Source organism: Parasteatoda tepidariorum, chromosome 3, assembly GCF_982258835.1.
Source record: "Parasteatoda tepidariorum strain Cologne lab strain chromosome 3, Ptep-v5.0, whole genome shotgun sequence".
NCBI classification, from domain to species: Eukaryota; Metazoa; Arthropoda; class Arachnida; order Araneae; family Theridiidae; genus Parasteatoda; species Parasteatoda tepidariorum.
Window position 1 is genome coordinate 57621787 of NC_141757.1, and position 18035 is coordinate 57639821.

At 27.6% G+C, this 18035-nt stretch overlaps 1 protein-coding gene and 1 long non-coding RNA gene across 6 annotated transcripts in view; one reads left to right on the forward strand and one right to left on the reverse strand.

The window, feature by feature from the left end:
- The window catches only part of LOC147813821 (uncharacterized), a 579591-nt gene that overhangs the window by 268375 nt on the left and 293181 nt on the right, over nucleotides 1–18035 (forward strand). The gene's annotated exons all lie outside the window — the stretch shown is intronic.
- The window catches only part of LOC107438721 (potassium channel subfamily T member 2), a 518547-nt gene that overhangs the window by 253902 nt on the left and 246610 nt on the right, over nucleotides 1–18035 (reverse strand). The window contains exons 1-2 of one of the 5 annotated variants that reach the window (XM_043041898.3): nucleotides 8157–8517; nucleotides 2198–2484 (exon numbers count right to left, since the gene is read on the reverse strand). The exons of 3 other annotated variants lie outside the window; for them this stretch is intronic. In XM_043041898.3, coding sequence (XP_042897832.1) covers nucleotides 2198–2475 — 278 coding nt within the window. In that variant the 5' untranslated portion in view covers nucleotides 2476–2484; nucleotides 8157–8517. Of the gene's footprint in view, nucleotides 1–2197; nucleotides 2485–8086; nucleotides 8518–18035 lie in introns of those variants that run through there. One more of the 5 variants, XM_071179914.2, reaches the window with a different exon arrangement.

Genomic DNA, 18035 nt, shown 5'->3' on the forward strand with positions numbered 1-18035 from the left:
AGTGTTACATTGATGTTGGAGAAAAATAACTGAAAAAGCCGTAAAATAGATTTTAGCACTAAAAACAATATTTATTAAAATCAATTATCTACAAAGCATTCATTTCGGATTTTTCAAAAGTCTAATATGCGTTAAGTATAATATACGTTTTAGAATAATTTAATATTTAGTAATTAATAAGTAAACAGAGTTAAAAATTTTAACACTGTTTACAAATTAATAAAATTTTAGTAAAGAAAAAAATACAAATTCATGAACGAAAATATAAGCAAACTGATTTAATATGCATATCATATGTTATTTCATTATGAAAAAAGCATTCTGAAGTATAAAATAAATAAAATAGGTGTTTTAAGATGTTTGAGTATGCTTTGGTTTGGTAGTGATATATTTTTTTGAAAATTTTTTATCAATTATATGTACGAAGATTCATTAATTAATAAAAATGAAGTTATTAAACTAAAATTAATAAAGATTATCTTATTATAATTATTACTTAAGTATTAAAGTGTTTTTTTTATCGATTTTTTTCTGCAAAAATTTTAAATTTTCAGGCAGAAAAATTAAAGGAGATATTTAATTATTGAGTAAAAAAAAATATATTCAATAATATTTGAATATATTTTAAGGAATACAAATGAATTGTTACTGTTTTGGTAGGCTAAATTTTAATTTATGTGAAACTTAGATCTGTTTTAGCTTAAACTATTTACTAAGGATGATTAGAGTAATATTTGTATTAGCTTAATATATAATTGAGAGCGGTGGGGACTCGCTCTCAATTATATATTATATAGTATTAAGATATATAGCATATTATATAGCATATTATATAGCATTATATATTATATAGCATAGAGCGTTCACCTTCCAATGTGGTGAACCGGGTTCTTATCCAAGCGATGACTGGAGGATAAGAGCTTCGCACCCAGCTCGCACTGACCACAGTGCTGCCGTAAAATATCCTCAGTGGTAGATGGATCATAGGTTAGAGTCCCCTTGTCATCAGGTTAACCGTGGGAGGGTTTCTTCGTTTTTCTCTCCATGTAGAGCAAATGCTAGTTAGTTTCTTAAAAAAGTCCTTCACGAAGGAAAATTTCTCCCAATACTTAATACAGAAGTTCCCTTGTCTTCAAAATTAAAAGGCTACGGAGTTGAACATTAGTAGACGTAAATCCAAAAAAATTAAGTCGGTTGTTCAACGACGGTTATAAAATAAAATATATAGTTGAATAATTATGGTTATAGTGTACTAAATAATAAGGAAGAAAATATTAGAAGTGCAAAATTGTCCTAAAAATAAGAAAATTAGCAAAACATGAACTTTTATTTTTAAAATTAAAATCGTTATAATGTAAAGAAGTTATAACAATGCAAATATAGCAATTAAAGAATATTACGGCATTTAAGTGCGACTATTTCTTTAGCCTTTTGACACAGAATTTTTATAAAACATTTCCTCCACTTAACATTATTTGGAATTAATTTAGGACAAAATAAGTAAAAAATATTATATTTCGCAGTTAAATAATTAATGACTATGATATACAGCATGAAGCATCGGTGCCTTTTTGTAAGTTAAAGGTAAAATCTTCCAAACACGGCTCAGGTCCAAACAATAACGTTTCAAATTTGCACTTATTTGCAGCAATTTGGATTTATGAGAAACAGATTTTTATCATTGAAATTTTTTTAATTTATAAAATCAATTATTTGTTTAATCGCATTTTTGAATATAAATGATGTATTTTTCTAACAATTTTTTATATTTCAGTACAAACATAATTCCGATAATCAGATATTTTTTTCAGTAATTATCAGACTATTTCTTATAATTTAGAAATACCAAAATATATTTTTGCTTGTAATTAGAGCGCAGAAAAAATATACAAAAGGGAGGCGGGTGTCTTATATATGTCAAAAGGCTGAAATATGGATAATGTTGCTGCCCTGAATTTGCAGTTTTATTTTTAATTGCTTTGTATGAATGTTTGAAGTACTTGCTAGAATTAAGAAAAATGTTAAAATACGAATTTAGGCATTTTTTAGAGCAGAATCTTTTTTTATTGAAGAGTTCCTTGTCGAAAATTAATGCACACAAATTATTTTACTATAAACGAAAAAAAAAAAAAAAGAAATCAAGAAACTTTTCAATGAAATAAAGCTACAGTTGAATACATAAATGTAAAGCAATCACCTTGGAATATGCGGCGCTATATTATCCAAACTATCCGTTGTCTGCAACACTAAGGAAGGCACCCCGAGATTTTTCACTGGCGACAGCGGGGGCACATGCCCCGCCGTCGGACTTGAAGCGGTCAGTTCGATTCTCGGCAATGTAGTGGGCGGGAGACACCTCTCCCTATCCCTCTTGTCACCCCCACAAGAAGAGCTGTCCACCACCCACTTTGGTGGTGAAGTGGTCATCCGAAAAGGATCCTTGTTTGGTCGACGAAAAAACCAACGATTGGACATGACATCGGCCTGAAGATAGGGTGGAATTTGCACACATTTTGGTTGTTGAATAACTCAAATAATAATAATAATAATTTTAAACAAAAACATTTAGGGGTTGGTATAAGACATGGAAACATGCGTTAATGATGGGGGTTTTGAGTGGCGATTGCTAAAGGGTAGTTTTCAGTGATCTGTTTGATTTTATTTTTCAGTGCTTGTTTTACATTTTAAGATAATTTTTTACAGTAAAACTTTTCTTTTCTACTATAAATCTATTTTCTACATGTTCATGTTTATTATGGTTTTTTTTCAATTTTTATGCATACTTTCAAACTTAAGGCATCGAGTTATTTCTTTAATTTCGTAATTAGCGTGTTTTTTTTGTTTTTTTTTTTTATCGAGAAAACTATTGAGTAAAATCGACTTTTTGTAGTGATATCGACTTTTATGGATCAATTTATCTAAGTTACATAATATTTGCAAATCGTAATAATTTTAAACTTTGTATAAGAGATATCAATGTAATTTAACGTTTTTTATGTAGACATGTTTTATTACGCTTTCATAAGGGGTTTTCTTTTACTTAAAAAAGGTTAAAATAAAACAAGCTTTTAAATGGCATTATTTTTTTCTAAAAGTAAATTTCACCTCTATAATTTGAAGAAAAAAATAGTTATTGACTAATATATATTCAAAACATACCAAAAAAGTTACTTTGAATAAATAAAGTGTCTTTACAGTCAATTAATATAAATGTTTTCCTAAAAAAATATGTCGTTTACTGTATGTCAGCAAATTTCTTAGAGTCGTATTTTTATTGGTAAGTTATCATATCTGCTGTTTGCATTTCTTGTTTAAAAACTTGTTACGATAAAAAAATGCTATAATAATTTCAGTTGCTTCTGAACAAGCATAGAATTCAAAGAAGAAATTGCAAGTATTGATATAATATAAAATATAATTTTCGCTTTGTACTAAGCATCAATTTCCTAATCTTTATTCTTTTCCTGTATCGCTATGGCATTGACATAGCTAATGATGCACTAGATATAATTATAATCACTTTTACAGTCACAAAAATAAGTGTTTTTAGTTACCGTTATGATTTTAGAACGATAATTTTATAAATGTATCATGATTTTAACATATAAATGTAGGACCAAATTAACGCTTTTGAATAAAACTTAAAGCGTGGTAAATTGTATTTTAAAAGAAAATGTTAAACCTACAAATCAAGCAAAAGGAAAAATTTTTTTTAAAAAATTGTATATTACTCTTTCTAAACTTTCAGAAAAAGTTATTTTTAACTAATTTATTTTATTTAGAAATAAAAGAGAAACATTTATTATCAACGCTCATTATTAACGCTACGGATATAAGGAGTGGTATTTTTTTATATGTATTTTTTCAATTAATGTACGCTTATATTGTAATGCAATTTTTACCTATTTTACGAGCAGTTTAATGAAAGAATTAATTATGACAAAATTGTCAAATTGTCAGAAAAATAAATATAAATTAACACCAGGAAGTGTTTTCATGTTTATGACATGACATAGATTTTTAAAAAAAATATTTTTTGTCCCCTTTTTAATAGTGTAGCATAGACCTAATTGTTCAGCTTTACATCCGTTAAAATTAAAGTTGTTTTGTACCTGAATTACGCTAAAGCTTAATATTAAAGTTAAAATATCACAATAAAATCATGTTAGATCTAGTACGTCATAACTCCATTTATGTATATTATTTTTTTAAGATACTGAATATATAAAGTTTCCTTATCTTAATAAATACAGATAAAATTTAATAAATTTGGAATATTCAAAAACGAAATTGTAGCCTTTTTTATTTATACACGAGGAAAAAACAAAATTCGATTTGATTTATAATAAAAATAATTTTACTCCGAATTCGCTTTATTTAATATTATAAATTATTTGCAGTTTTTTTACGAAAATCCATTTCAACCATAACCATTTCTTTTCTGAATTCACTTCTCCTACGGGAACTATATTTTAGAAAATAACTGAATTTATTTAAGTTATGTAGATAAAAATAAACTTTATTAGAAATCCTTCTTTTTAAAATATCATGTTTAACATAAATTTTCCTTCTTTAGCAAAAAAAAACAGCAAATTAAATTTAAAAAAATAAAAATTCAAATATATGACTTCCGATAGTTCTACAAGCGACTGACATTAATGACAGATCTATTCCATACAAGCCACATAAATTGGATACGCTTTTATAATCGTAATTAGAAATAAGAATCATTAATTAACTAAATCGATGACTTTCTGCTCGCATACATTATGCTATTCAATGCTATTATCCGTTATTCAATGCTAACAGATCATTTGACTAATGCTATTCGCAGAACAATTGAAGGTATTGGTAACTTTTCTGCTCACGTAAAGCAGAAGCGTGGTCAGACTATTTAATGGTCGCAGATTATTAGACTAATATTATTCGGCTGACAATGGAAGGTGATTGTAACTTTCCTTTTCGCATAAAGCAGATACAGGTGGCATTCAGATCATAACTCTATCCAACAGTCTCAGATCATTAAACTAGTGCTGTTAGGATGACAATAGAGACGTTATTAGCTTATTTCGGTTCACGTAAAGCAGATGACAGAGTCTCTCAGATCTTAAGACTAACGAATGATCTCAGTTAGATCATTAGACTATTGCTGTTTGAATGACAATGGTAGGGGTTATTAGTTTTTTTTTTATACGTAAAGCAGATGCGGAAAGACACTTTTTTAGATACTACATTTTTGCAATGATACAATTGGTTTGAAAATCTTATTTTTAGGAATTAAAAAATTCTACATTTTAGACTTATGCCAACATTCTACTATTCAATTACCAGTAGTTGAAAGAAGCGCAATTTTGTTGCTCGTTCGGAAATAACTTATGTTTTTTTTCGATCGTTGGAGGGGGGGGGGGGGCATTTGAACATGCATAGTAACAGATTCTTTTCTAAAAATTTTCACACAGTGAAATATAACTTATCCAGCATGGTCATTTTTTAAGTATTTTATCAAGTAATTATTCAGTTGAAACTTTATTCTCTCTCACTCTCTTTTTTTAAACATTTGAAAACTATTTTTAAAAATGCTGAAGCTATTAGACTATTACTCTTGGATCATTAGACAATTGCTATTCGGCTAGCCGATGAAGCTGTTCGTGACGTTTCTTTTCACAAAAGAAAATGCGGAGGGAGCTCAGATCATTAGCCTATGCTGTACTCTCGGATCATTAGACTATTTCTATTCAGCTGTCAGTCTTAATGACTTTCCTTTTATGGTTAAGCAAAAGGGGGTGGCATTCAAATTATTAGACTTAGCTATTCTCTCGGAACATTAGACTATTTCTATTCTGCTGTCAATGGAAAGTGTTAGACCTAATTTTTCACGTGTAAGGGAGTTTCAATGTAAAATATGATATAGTGAAAATGGGGTTTAAACCTGGCATTTAGAAGAAATTTTTATCAATGGAAAACTTTTTAAGTATCCTTCTCTTAGTAAGTGTAAAAAAATGCATGATCTAACAGACGGGATTTGACGCGAGAGAGGAAACGGGGTAGCCGGATGATAAAGAGGTCAAATGGAGAAGTTACATGACTAGACGATTAGGATATGAGCTCCATTTCGTTTTTTGACGCTAAATTGAAAGTTAGCAAATTCAGCGTGATGAGAGAAATAATAGAAGTTAAAATTGCTTTATGTACAAACAATGCAATGTCTTGACTTGCACCTATTTACGGATCTAATATTGCTATCTAGACAAGTAAAGTATTGTTTCCTATGTAACACTAAATTGAGTAAAATATAATGCGTCTCAGAAGAATTAATAGTTCCGAAGTTGAATGGATTTTACGTACAAAAAATTTGTGATTATTTACACTTTTGACATAGCTATTTATACCAGTGAGGTATTGCCTGCTAAAGTACCTCACTGGTTTAAATGCGTGATGATTTCTGTTGAATCGAATGAGACACAGTGCGTCGCTTAAATTTTTGCCAAGTCTACAAACTCACTGCTGTTAGATTATTCATCCCTTGTTATTCTCATACCTAATTAGATTATTTTTGGTCACAATTAAAACATGAATATTTAACTACGTGCATGGAACTAATTACAAGCTGTTTGTGATTGTATAATACTTATATAGACTTCGTTTACGAAACAGCGATGTCTTTTACGTTTTTTAAATTCATCATGTCCTGTTTTAAGAATTCAAGCATTAAAAAAAACTACATATAAATAAATAATAGTTTTTAATAAAATGTTTTTTCTTTATTAATGATACGTATATTTTTATAGCTTCAATTAAGATGCAGCGATGGATATGGTACCTTTTTTCTCGTGTTTGTCTTCAAAGTAAGTATCAAACTTAAATATTATAAATATTTTGACTTTTTAATTAATTGGTTCGGAATCACCACTCAAAGATCATATCTTTTGGATGCAATTTTTACATTCCATGCAACTCATTGGGAAATCAATTCAAGCATGCTTCATTCACAGTTGTTAAAAAACAATCAAAATTATTGCAATACTAACAAGACAAGACCACAAAAACAGTTGCATACTTTTAATTTTTTTAAATGGTTTAAAAGAATATAGGTGGAAAAGCTGTTAAATATTTCTGTATTATAATTGTAAATTTCTAATAATTATGAGCTTGTATAAATGAAGATTCACTGAAAAACAAGTATGAAAATCTTATTGAATTTCCTTTTTCACAATTTTTTTTATGTTCACCTCGTTATTACTAATTTAAAATGAAAATGGTTGGTTGAGTTTCTTCGATATAATAATGCCACATGCGTAGGAAATCTTCTATTAAAATAATAAAAACTTTATTATTATCTTCATTTTTGTCTGTTCATACTTGATTTACAAAATTTCGAATTTATTAATTTTAGAAACTTAACTTTTGAACATCTAATGTTTCTTTCGAAATTACTTAGTTTTAAATTCGTTTTTAAAACTAAAATTTGTTGTAAGTTTCTTAAAGGAAATAAGAACAAAAATTATGGAAAAAAATATTTAAACATATAACAGATTAAAACAACGTAATAGAGATATAAAATATATCAAAATTGATTAGAATGATTAATGTTATAAGATTAGAGAACGTGTTTTAAAAATTAACAGTCTTTTAATTATTAAAAACTAACTGTTAACAATCTATTAATTTATTTATCGAAATTTTATTTAAAGAGTTTTTATTTATAGAATTTTAATACATTCAAGCGAAAAAGATATATAATTAATTAGTCTGTTTTTCTTTTCTAAAAAAAGTAGAATTTAACTTTTAATTTTCACATGTATTTATTTTCCTATAAAATTTATATTTTCATTTTTTATTTTTTTAAAGAATTTAAGAAAATTCCATTTTTTGATGCTTTATGTTTTTATTTTAAAAAGAAAAACATCCAACTAAATCCATGCAATTAAAATTATAGGACTGATCATAATTCAGTGCATATCATACAAAAGAACTTTGTAAATCGAAATTCGTTAAAGTAGGAAAAAAGCATGCAATACTTTAATGAATTTTGCATTCATGCATAAATGTATGTATAGTCATGCAGGGAAGTATCAATTCATAATACCAAAAACATATCCACGGGGAAGGACCAGACGCACAATTATACTGATTAATTTTGCGCCTCATGGCCTTACCGTACGTTGGTACTGTAAACAACATTCTTTTCCTTTCCAATCTAATGAATAGTTTCCGCGTTCGTTTTTGTTTATTTACTCCCTCAGTACTGGGAAGTTAAGTCATAGCTATAAAAGCAAAACTTTTCCCCTTTTCCACAAAAATAATCCAAATAATCACAACTCAGAAAACGGAAGAAATCCATAAAGTTAATAAAGTCATATCCGTAACATTCACACTCATGTTTTTTTAATTTTCCTGGTGGATTCACATAAATCCGTAGCAATAATAATAAATCCTAAGCATATGGCCACGTACATAAAAACAAGGAAGAGCGCTAGCGCGCGCTTTCTTCGCGTCTGAACACATAGAGCAGAAAGCAGAAATATTCGGGGAAACTGAGCTGATTTCAAATTCACCCGCTAGGAGACGTTGCTGTCCTGACTTATGTGCATTTTCAATGCAACTTACTTTCTTCTCTAAGATCTTGTGACGTAATGTATAAAGGAAAAGTGATTAAGAATTCTCGATTCCTGTTAGAATGGTAGAATGTGATAAAAAAAGAAAAGAAATAGATTTTGGTGGTGACTGAGTAAATGTTTGGGGAAGTATGGCTATCGATTGAGAAATTTAAAACGCAGTAATAAAATCTAAATGAAGTTCATTATTGCTTTACTTGTTAAATTTAAGATTAAAGTTAAAGGGTATTGAAAAGGTTCAAACGCCAGTTCTAATTTCCTATTTCATATTTTAGAAAGGAGAAATGAATGAATTATGTATCACGGTTTTTAAACTATTTATTTTATTTCATTTTGCTAAATTGAAATACCTTTGATAAGTAATAAAAGCATCTAATTAGATGCTTTTGAATATTTGATTTAAAGTTTTCTATTATGTAAATGGAATAAATTTGGAATTGAAGTATAGATGGAACAAATTCATTTATGCATTTCTGTATTAATGAAAATGAAGTTTATGTTTTTCACTGCTATTAATTTAAACAAAAGAAATTTTTAAATAAATAAGTAAAATTATTCTTTATTTTCTCTTATGGGTAAAAATAGTAGTTGTAATTGAAAGCAAATCAGTCTCCTTGTTTAAATAATTTTGAAGCAATTCTAATTGGATTAATATTTTTTGAATAAAAACACATTTTTTTTAGTAGTTCACAAAAAACATATTTTAAAATTCACGTTTAAGGAGACATTTTGGGCATCTTTGCATATATATTTTAGTTTAAAATTAAGCGTAATTGTCAAAGTCTACTAAGTAGTATCAGAATTTTTAGAGGACTTCTTAATATTTAAAACTATTACTAGTTTTGATTTTAATTAACTTTTTAGTATAAGAAATATTGCTCAAGAAAACATTCAGTTAAAGAATAATTTAAGAATCGCATTCAATCATTCAATTTAAGAATCACATAAGAATTACATTCAGTCATTTAGCTTAGGAATCACATAAGAAACATGGGCTTTAATAATTGAATTTTCTTCTCTTTCTGAAATAAAGCAATTTCCGTTGCATGGAGAATTGTTTAATATTTTTCCTTAAAAATAATAAGCAATTGGCGGCAAAACGAATGAATCATATTTTTGAAGTTATTAACAATGAATTGAATTTAACAATGAATTAAATAAATCCGAAAGGAGTAACGGAAGGTTCAGAGAATGCAAACGCTGTTTTGAGTCCTTAGAAACTTATTTCACCCATTCAACTCCAATGCAAAATGATTGTTTTGTTTACGAATGAATTTTAACTAAACTTGTATGGACATATTTTAACATATATTATGTGTACTATCGAATTATGTCAAAATAAGAGATCTATTGAAAACAAATATACAAAAAACAGCTCTTTAACTTATTTTCCGAGATGACATTTAAGATTCAATGAAAATGCATAAAATCTAAAAATTGAGAAATACATACCTATTTTACTCCCTATATAACTTCAAAAAATAGCTTTTTTATAGCAATGGTTCATATTTTTGAATATGTTGCAAGTCCGACAAGAAAACGAAATCTTAATATAAAATACCATCCAAAGAACAAAACATCAATTACAAAATTTTATGAGCTAGATTAAATCAATAAAATAAAAATAATATTAAGTCGCCACTTCAAAGACAATAAATTTAATTTTAATTAAAATAAAAAGCAGTTTCAATTAAATTAATTAAAACATTGAACCACGATTCCTTTCTGTTTAGGTCCCTCATAGAATTATAATGCTGGGTGAATATTTTGATATGTAGATTTTTAAATGTTGACCCTGCAATGGGCTTCAATAATGGACCACGATTCTAAATCTTGTTCTAATATTGAAAGTCCTTCTAGGACCAATATTTAAAAAATCTAGACATTCTAAAATTTGTCCCTATGTGCATGTTCTCATAGGACCCATATTGAGTCAATTTTGAGCCCAACTATAGACAAGAGAGTCTAGTTTTTTTTCATATTCATAAAATAAAGAAGAAATGGTAATAAATATAGAACTTCAACTTCAATAAAATATCAGAAAAATTAAATTGCAAAGATTAAGTGAAACCTTGAATACTTAAAATAGCAAAAAGTAGTATTGTTTGTGGTATTATATATGCTTTATCGTAAACGTGAAGAGTAATGAAAATAAAATCTATACCGCTATAATAAAGCATCCTTTTCACCTTTGTTATTACAGAAAATACGGTAGCTTTAAAACAAAGAAGTAAACACTCAGAGAAATCAGTACAACGTTGAACCATAAACCATTGAAAACCATTGAAATTTCCAGCAACATTGATGAGGTGAAAGTTTAACTTACTACCAGTTAAATTAATATATTCCTAAATTTGATTACATGGTACAACGGTCAATGCTTTATCAAGTTTTCAGCAAATTTAAATGATATTATAGTTAATCATTGTCCAGCATTGATAACAGTCTCACATTAATATTGAAATTTATGCTTAAATGAATGTTGAAATTTTGATTTTGGATTAAAAATTAATTGAAACCTTTATAAATATAAAACTAATTACACACATTTCATCTTATGGTTAATTTTCATTTTTCACATACTACAAAAAAACATCACTCATCATACGGAGTAAAAACAAAAATCTGTTAAAGTTACCGTACTTCATATTAATGATATTTCTGATATGAAAACAAACATATTTGTGACTAATAAAACCAAAATGTACGATACTTAAACCATTTATTTGGTAATTTTTCGATTCATTTGCTATAGGTTTATCAGAAACTTTGGTATTCTGAGTTATGGCTCTTACTACTAGAAATTTAGTAAAAAATACAAAACTGAAAAGTAAATTGAATCGAAAAAATGGTTTTTATGTCATGCTCTAAGGTATCATGAAAAATTACTGAATGTACCCATATTTTCAAAATTTTATCGTATATTATAAAGCCATATTTCATTGTTAACTTTACTGAAATCATTATCAAATCTCTTCGGTAAAAAGTTCCGAGCTTTTTGGTGTTCCCAGTGGGCTAACAAAAGGGAAAAATTTCCCATATCTAGGTATATTTGACTATACTATTATCTTAGTGTACATGCACTAAAATTTCAATTGACACTTTAATCAATATTTAAACTAACTGCATTTATTTTATTCTCCAATTAAATTATATTTTGTGGGCATAACGCAAAAAATATGATCAAAGAAATAATTTCTACTCCTTATTTTTTTTAAGTTAGATATGTTTTGTCCAATTAAATTCTAATACTTTAGTAATATGAAATACATTGCTGAAAATTCGAAACAAGTAATTGTAAAAATTTATAATAAATTTAATTAAAAAGTATGGACAAATCGGTAAATAAAATTTATTAAAAATGAGCATTCACTAATCTTTTATCAATTAATTTGATTAATTTTTAATTATTCGGTTGTGTATCAAACTTAAACTTAACTAGTATTAACTTAATATGACAATAGAGTTAACATCACAGCAGGGTACAGGAAACTCAGTTAATTATTCTTACTATTTCTTTGAATTAGCATTTTTTTACAATTAAAATATAGTAAAGGCTAACGATGTGCTTAAAATTTGAAAAGAAAAAAATTCCTAAAAAAAAAGACATTTTTATTTCGAGAATGGTTGTTTTCGTGAAAGAAATTTCCATTAATATTTATAACAACGTTGCAAATGAGATACATCAAGCGTAATTAGGTACACCATTTGAATATGGACATCCTGCATGCATGAGAAGTCGAAAGAAACTTATAATGAAAGTTAAGTCTTTTCGTGCCAAGAATTTGGTCGCCAAACTGCGCGGAAGTTAATTTATATTCGCCGCCCTTCCTGAGCATTTACTTCTGATGAATGAATCTGAGAGAATTTAATTCAGAAAGGTGATATCACGCAAGCTTGGAACATGTATTTTGGACAAAATTATGGCAATTTATAGAAATTTCACTCTATTGATATTTTCTTGGCATTTATTAATAACTCCCAATTTTTCTTATAATAACTTGTATTTTCATAACGTTTTTATTAACTCGCTTTCATGGCTGAGAAGATGAAATCTTGCAAACAAAATTTTTACTTTTTTTCTTGATTAGCTAAAATGCCCATCAAGTTTTTATTCGTTTTTGAACTGATACACTATGAGTTTACCTTCCTATTTTATTTTATAATCGTCGTTGAACAGCCGACTCAATTTCGGGTTTACGACTGATGAAGTTAAACTCCGTTGCCTTGTAATTTTGAACTCAATCCAGAAGACAAGGGAACTTTTGAATCAAGAAAATTTGCGTTACGTGGAGAGAAAAGCTTCGAAAATCTCCTCCGGTTAGTCTGACGGAAAAGAGGACTCTAACCCATGATCCATATACCACTGAGAATATTTTACATTGCGCTGTGGCTAGTGCGAGCCGGGTGCGGATTTCGTATCAACCGGACATCGCTGGAATTCGAACCCTGTTTACCTCATTGAGAGGCGAGCTCTCTATCCCCTGAGCCACCACGGTTTTTATGTTACTATTATGAAAATTGAGGTATTTATTTTTCCTCCTTCTAAACCGCTTTGTCAGTTAGCTCACTTATCATTCCGATTTCTCTAGGCAAATTAATTACCCTGCCTTTTTTGTCTTGTAAATTTTACTTCAAGACTATTTTGACATCCAAAATTGAACATCATAAACATTTGAAAAGTTTCTGAAGTGTCCATGATGTTTTAATCTTTCCATAATTTCAAAATGAGATGAATAATGAAATTGTTGAACTAAAATATAATGTTTTACATGAATCGAAAGAGACATTTAAATACAAACAATTTTCAGTAGGATGATGCAGAAAAATATTTCTTACGTAGCAAACCAACCAGTGAAGGAACACTACCCAGTGAAGGAACATTTCATATATATTGATTAAAAATAAGAATTTGAAAGTTTTTCTCTAGATTGATTGGTAACAATAGCTTACTGCCAAACAATAAGAAGTCATCTAGCAATGTTTTGGATTACCTGGTCAAATAGACTTCTCTTCAACACCTTGTTTCTTTGAAAAAACTATAAGACAAGTGTTTGTATTTATATGTTTTAAGTGGAATTAATTGCATGTAATAGTTTTATTTTTCTTACTGTGAGAAGGAGAATTCAAAATATAGTTATTGAAGTTACATTTTTTTTTTCAAGCATCATAGCATAACAAAGTACTGAGATAAGGGGGTGTTTATTCACTGGATCACCAAACGATGAAAAACCAGTGAAGGAACAAGAGTTCCTTTGCTGGTTTTTTTTTCTAAGTTAATGAAAATAAAAGATAAACTTTAATTTTCTTGTACCTTTAGAGATGTTCCGCATCAAAAGTATGTTAAAAATACGATAAACAACTTCTAACCAGTGAGGGAACAGGCGTGTTCCTTTACTGGGCACAGATTTCCCAGTGAATGTGTTAATATGTTGACACTTTAATTTTCAATTCATGATTATTAAAAAAAGTTAGCATTTTCCAAGTATTTATATGTTATAATTTCAAGAATAGGCTTGTTTTTAAATATTTGTATGACTTATAAATTCATAAAGAGCATTAAAAAATAACCAAAATTATGTGTTCCTTTACTGGGTGTTCATTCACTGGTAAGAGCTGTTCCTTCACTTGGTCTTCTTACTACTTGTTATTTGAACCTCCAAAACTTTAAAACAATATTATGTAAGTTCTCTACAATTTTTTTAACATAATTTGCAATTAATAACAAATATGTTGACACTGTCATTTAACTAAAATTACGAATTTTGAAATTAATATGATTTTTTAAAAGGCAAGCGAAGCTTAAGTGTTCCTTCACTGGTTAGTTTACCCCATAACACTCTTGTGAACCCATAGTGAACTTATTTTTGACAAAAATATAAACCACTATAAAGGCAATAGTTCCTTTTCCGATATTTTATCAACCATTTTCAATTTTGAAAATACAGAGATAAACAGATGTGATCACTTTAAATATGCACATGATTCTAACCATTCTTATAAATTTCCCATTGTATAATGCACTTAAGCTTATATACTAAAAAATATTTTATCTAAAAGATAATAACTTAAATGTCTTTTCTGTGGAATAAATATTACATATCTGAGTTATAATTTAAAATATAATAACTAGTAATTGCTTTTTAAAAACCCAATTTTTCGATATCATTGAGATAATAATTTTATAGTTTGATATATTTGAAAATAAAATAAATATTCCATTTGCATTTTTACTAAGACACATTTATGAAATCTTTTAATGGTATTATTTATTCGCGAATGTTACATAAATTGAATAAAGTCTGGAATTTATATTCAGCCATTAATTCACGTAGCAGAAATTTTAGTTACATTTTATGAGAATCACTTGCCATATTTCTATTGCACGATGAGAATGCTTTGCTACATCGGAATCAATAATCCATGGGTTAAGAGAATGAAGCAGCTACTTAAACGGGTGCGAAAATCGGGACTCGCTCGAACATTAAGAATATGCAATACAAGATTCTAAAAATGGAAATAAGATCAATTTTAATTCCATTTCGTTTCCTTTATTTGGACTGACAACTTTTAATGATAAAAGTAATAAGATTAGGATTGCAACGCTCTTATTTTATTTATATGACATTTTATTGATATTTTCATAGATACAATATTAATATAATTGGTATACATACCTTTTATTGATATAATTAAAGGCAGATTATTAAAGGAAAAATGTTTTTTTAAAAATTAGGATTGCATTAAAATATAAATAAAAGTATGTGAATGAAATGTAAATATAACTATGTAAATAAAATGCAAATAAAACTATGTAAATAAAATGCAAATAAAACTATGTAAATAAAATGTAAATAAAACTATGTAAATAAAATGTAAATAAAACTATGTAAATAAAATGTAAATAAAACTATGTAAATAAAATGTGAATGAAAATATGTGAATGTAATAGGAAAAATACGCATGAAAATAATTTGTGCTGTTAAAAAATTAGAATTGGGAAAACTGTTAGCAATGTCTGATGAGCTTGGAAAAATAAGGTTATAAGCAATTTTTTCTTATTCAATTTTTTTGGAAAATGTTCTTATTTCAGTCTTATTCAACTATAACGGTATTTTTTTTAAATCACTAGTTTCTGCAGATATAAGTAGATGATGGAGAAATTTCTAAGTGAATTTTATTTTGTAAGTAGCCTTGGAAAGCTATTCATTTGGCGACATTAAAACACCATGAGGACCAACGCTGTGAACATTCATTTCCTTTTGCTAACGTTTAAATTTCAAAGCATATTTACGAAAACTCTCAAAAATGTCTCTTAGAATATTCATCTACTTTGAATTATTTTTCCATTTACTGTAATTTAAATTTTTCCGGTAATATTTTGAGTTAATTTTTTGAAGATTAAAGATTATTAAACAAATGAGAAACTTATTTTTTAACAGACATAAAAGAAGACTTAAAATTTTTTAACAGTCTGGAAAAAAGGAAATTATGAGATATTATATTGATTATCCTTATTTATCAGGAAAAGAGCGATTAACGAAGAACAATAAGAGAAAAAAATGTCTTATTTACAGCGCATAAGCTGCAAGTATATAAAATTCATAAAATAAGTCAAAAATATAGAAAAAACATGGAAAAAGGTTAAAACAAAAATTTAAAAAAAAACTGGAAAGCAAAATAAGGAAAACATATAACCTTGTCAATTATATCCGCAAAAAAAAGTACTTTCTAATATTGTATCAATATATAGCTGAAGCAAAATGTGCTAATACAATAATTTCACGAGCGCCGAAGAAAATTAACGCGGAATTAGAACAAATTAAGCAAAAATTGCAAAATAATATTAGGCAAAAAATAGAAAATGAAGTCAAATAAAAACAGATTAAATCACAAAATGTAATATCTAAAGCGAGTAGTGAATTCATGTGTACTAACACTTACCGGCATCTTTTAAAGATGATTTAAATATTTTTGTAACAAGTTAGCCAGATTTCAAAATATGAAAATAGAAGTGTAAATACAGGATGATGAGTTCATTTTATGTCGCGTTCTTACTGAAGTACAGAAGCGCGTTTGATATGCAATTTTAGTTACCTTGGAGTAGTTTGAATTCGGATGCACGTTTGGTAATAATATTACACTGGATAATAAGTTTATAATTAATAAGTTCGAGTTTTAATTATAAAATTTCAAAATTTTAATATTGATTTTAACGATGTTATTAACATTTAATGAAAAGAATTTATATACATATATATGCAATGAAATAGAACTTAATATTTTATTGAATATTGGATATTGAAGGATTCTGATATTTCGATTTGAAAAGCTACAAATTTACATTTTGTTCTTAACTTTTAGTTCAAAATATCGCTAAAATTACACAAAATCTGCATATAAAATTTTAAAGAATTCTATTATAATTCTGTTTTTTTTTTCCATTTGTTATGTGTGTAGCGTGAAGAACTTCTTCAAACTATTTTAGAAGATGCATTTAAAATAAGGGAAATTCTGAAATGTAAAAAGCATTTTGAGAACAAAAATAATTAATAAATCGAAAATTAATCTTTCAAAAACAATTTTGTCTTAAAAATAGTTTTTATTCAAATTAAATAGGAAGGTTAAAAAAGCTAAGCAATACAAAACAAAAAACATTTTAGTTTCCTTTTCGAAGTGTTTACTTCTGGTTTCGGTTTCGTTTGTCGACGTTTGAAAAAACTATCATAACTTCATTTCTAAAAAAATCAGAGATAAAACTCGAATACAAAAACTTTACTACCTCGTTAAATGTGAGAATAAAATCTTCTGAAAAATTCGGTAGTTAATAGGTATGAAACCTTGGGTATTACTATTGATACAATTACTATTGATAGCAGTACCTTCTTACAAAAAAATTAAGTGTTTTTGATTTATATATAAGATTGATTTTGAGGTGTGAATGAGTTTGAAATTGAAATATATTGATGAGGTTATTTTGGGGGCAAAACATAATCTCATTTTCACCTTCTATTTTTTCACACCTATCTGAAGTTCAACTTCGGGTGAACCTGCCAGATATTCCCATACAGGTGTAAAAGCACCTCTTTGAAATGAGGCATAATTATTCACACCTCAAACATACTTAGTTGCTTGAAGGGTAGGAAAAATGACCTGTACACCTCAAAAACATCCTCATTAATCTCGTTGCTCTAAGGTAGATTTATATCAACCTAAAACAACCTCAAGAGTGTCTAAAATAACTTCATATAACTTGATTAACCTTGAAAGGTTAATTTTTTAAGCTTTATTTTTGAAGTCAACTTAAATCTCAAATCAATCTTAACACCTCAATACAGCCTTGAATAAACCTGAAAAAACCTTAACTTTTTGCAATTTTGTATACCTATAACTGTATATTTAGTATTTATTGAAACTGTA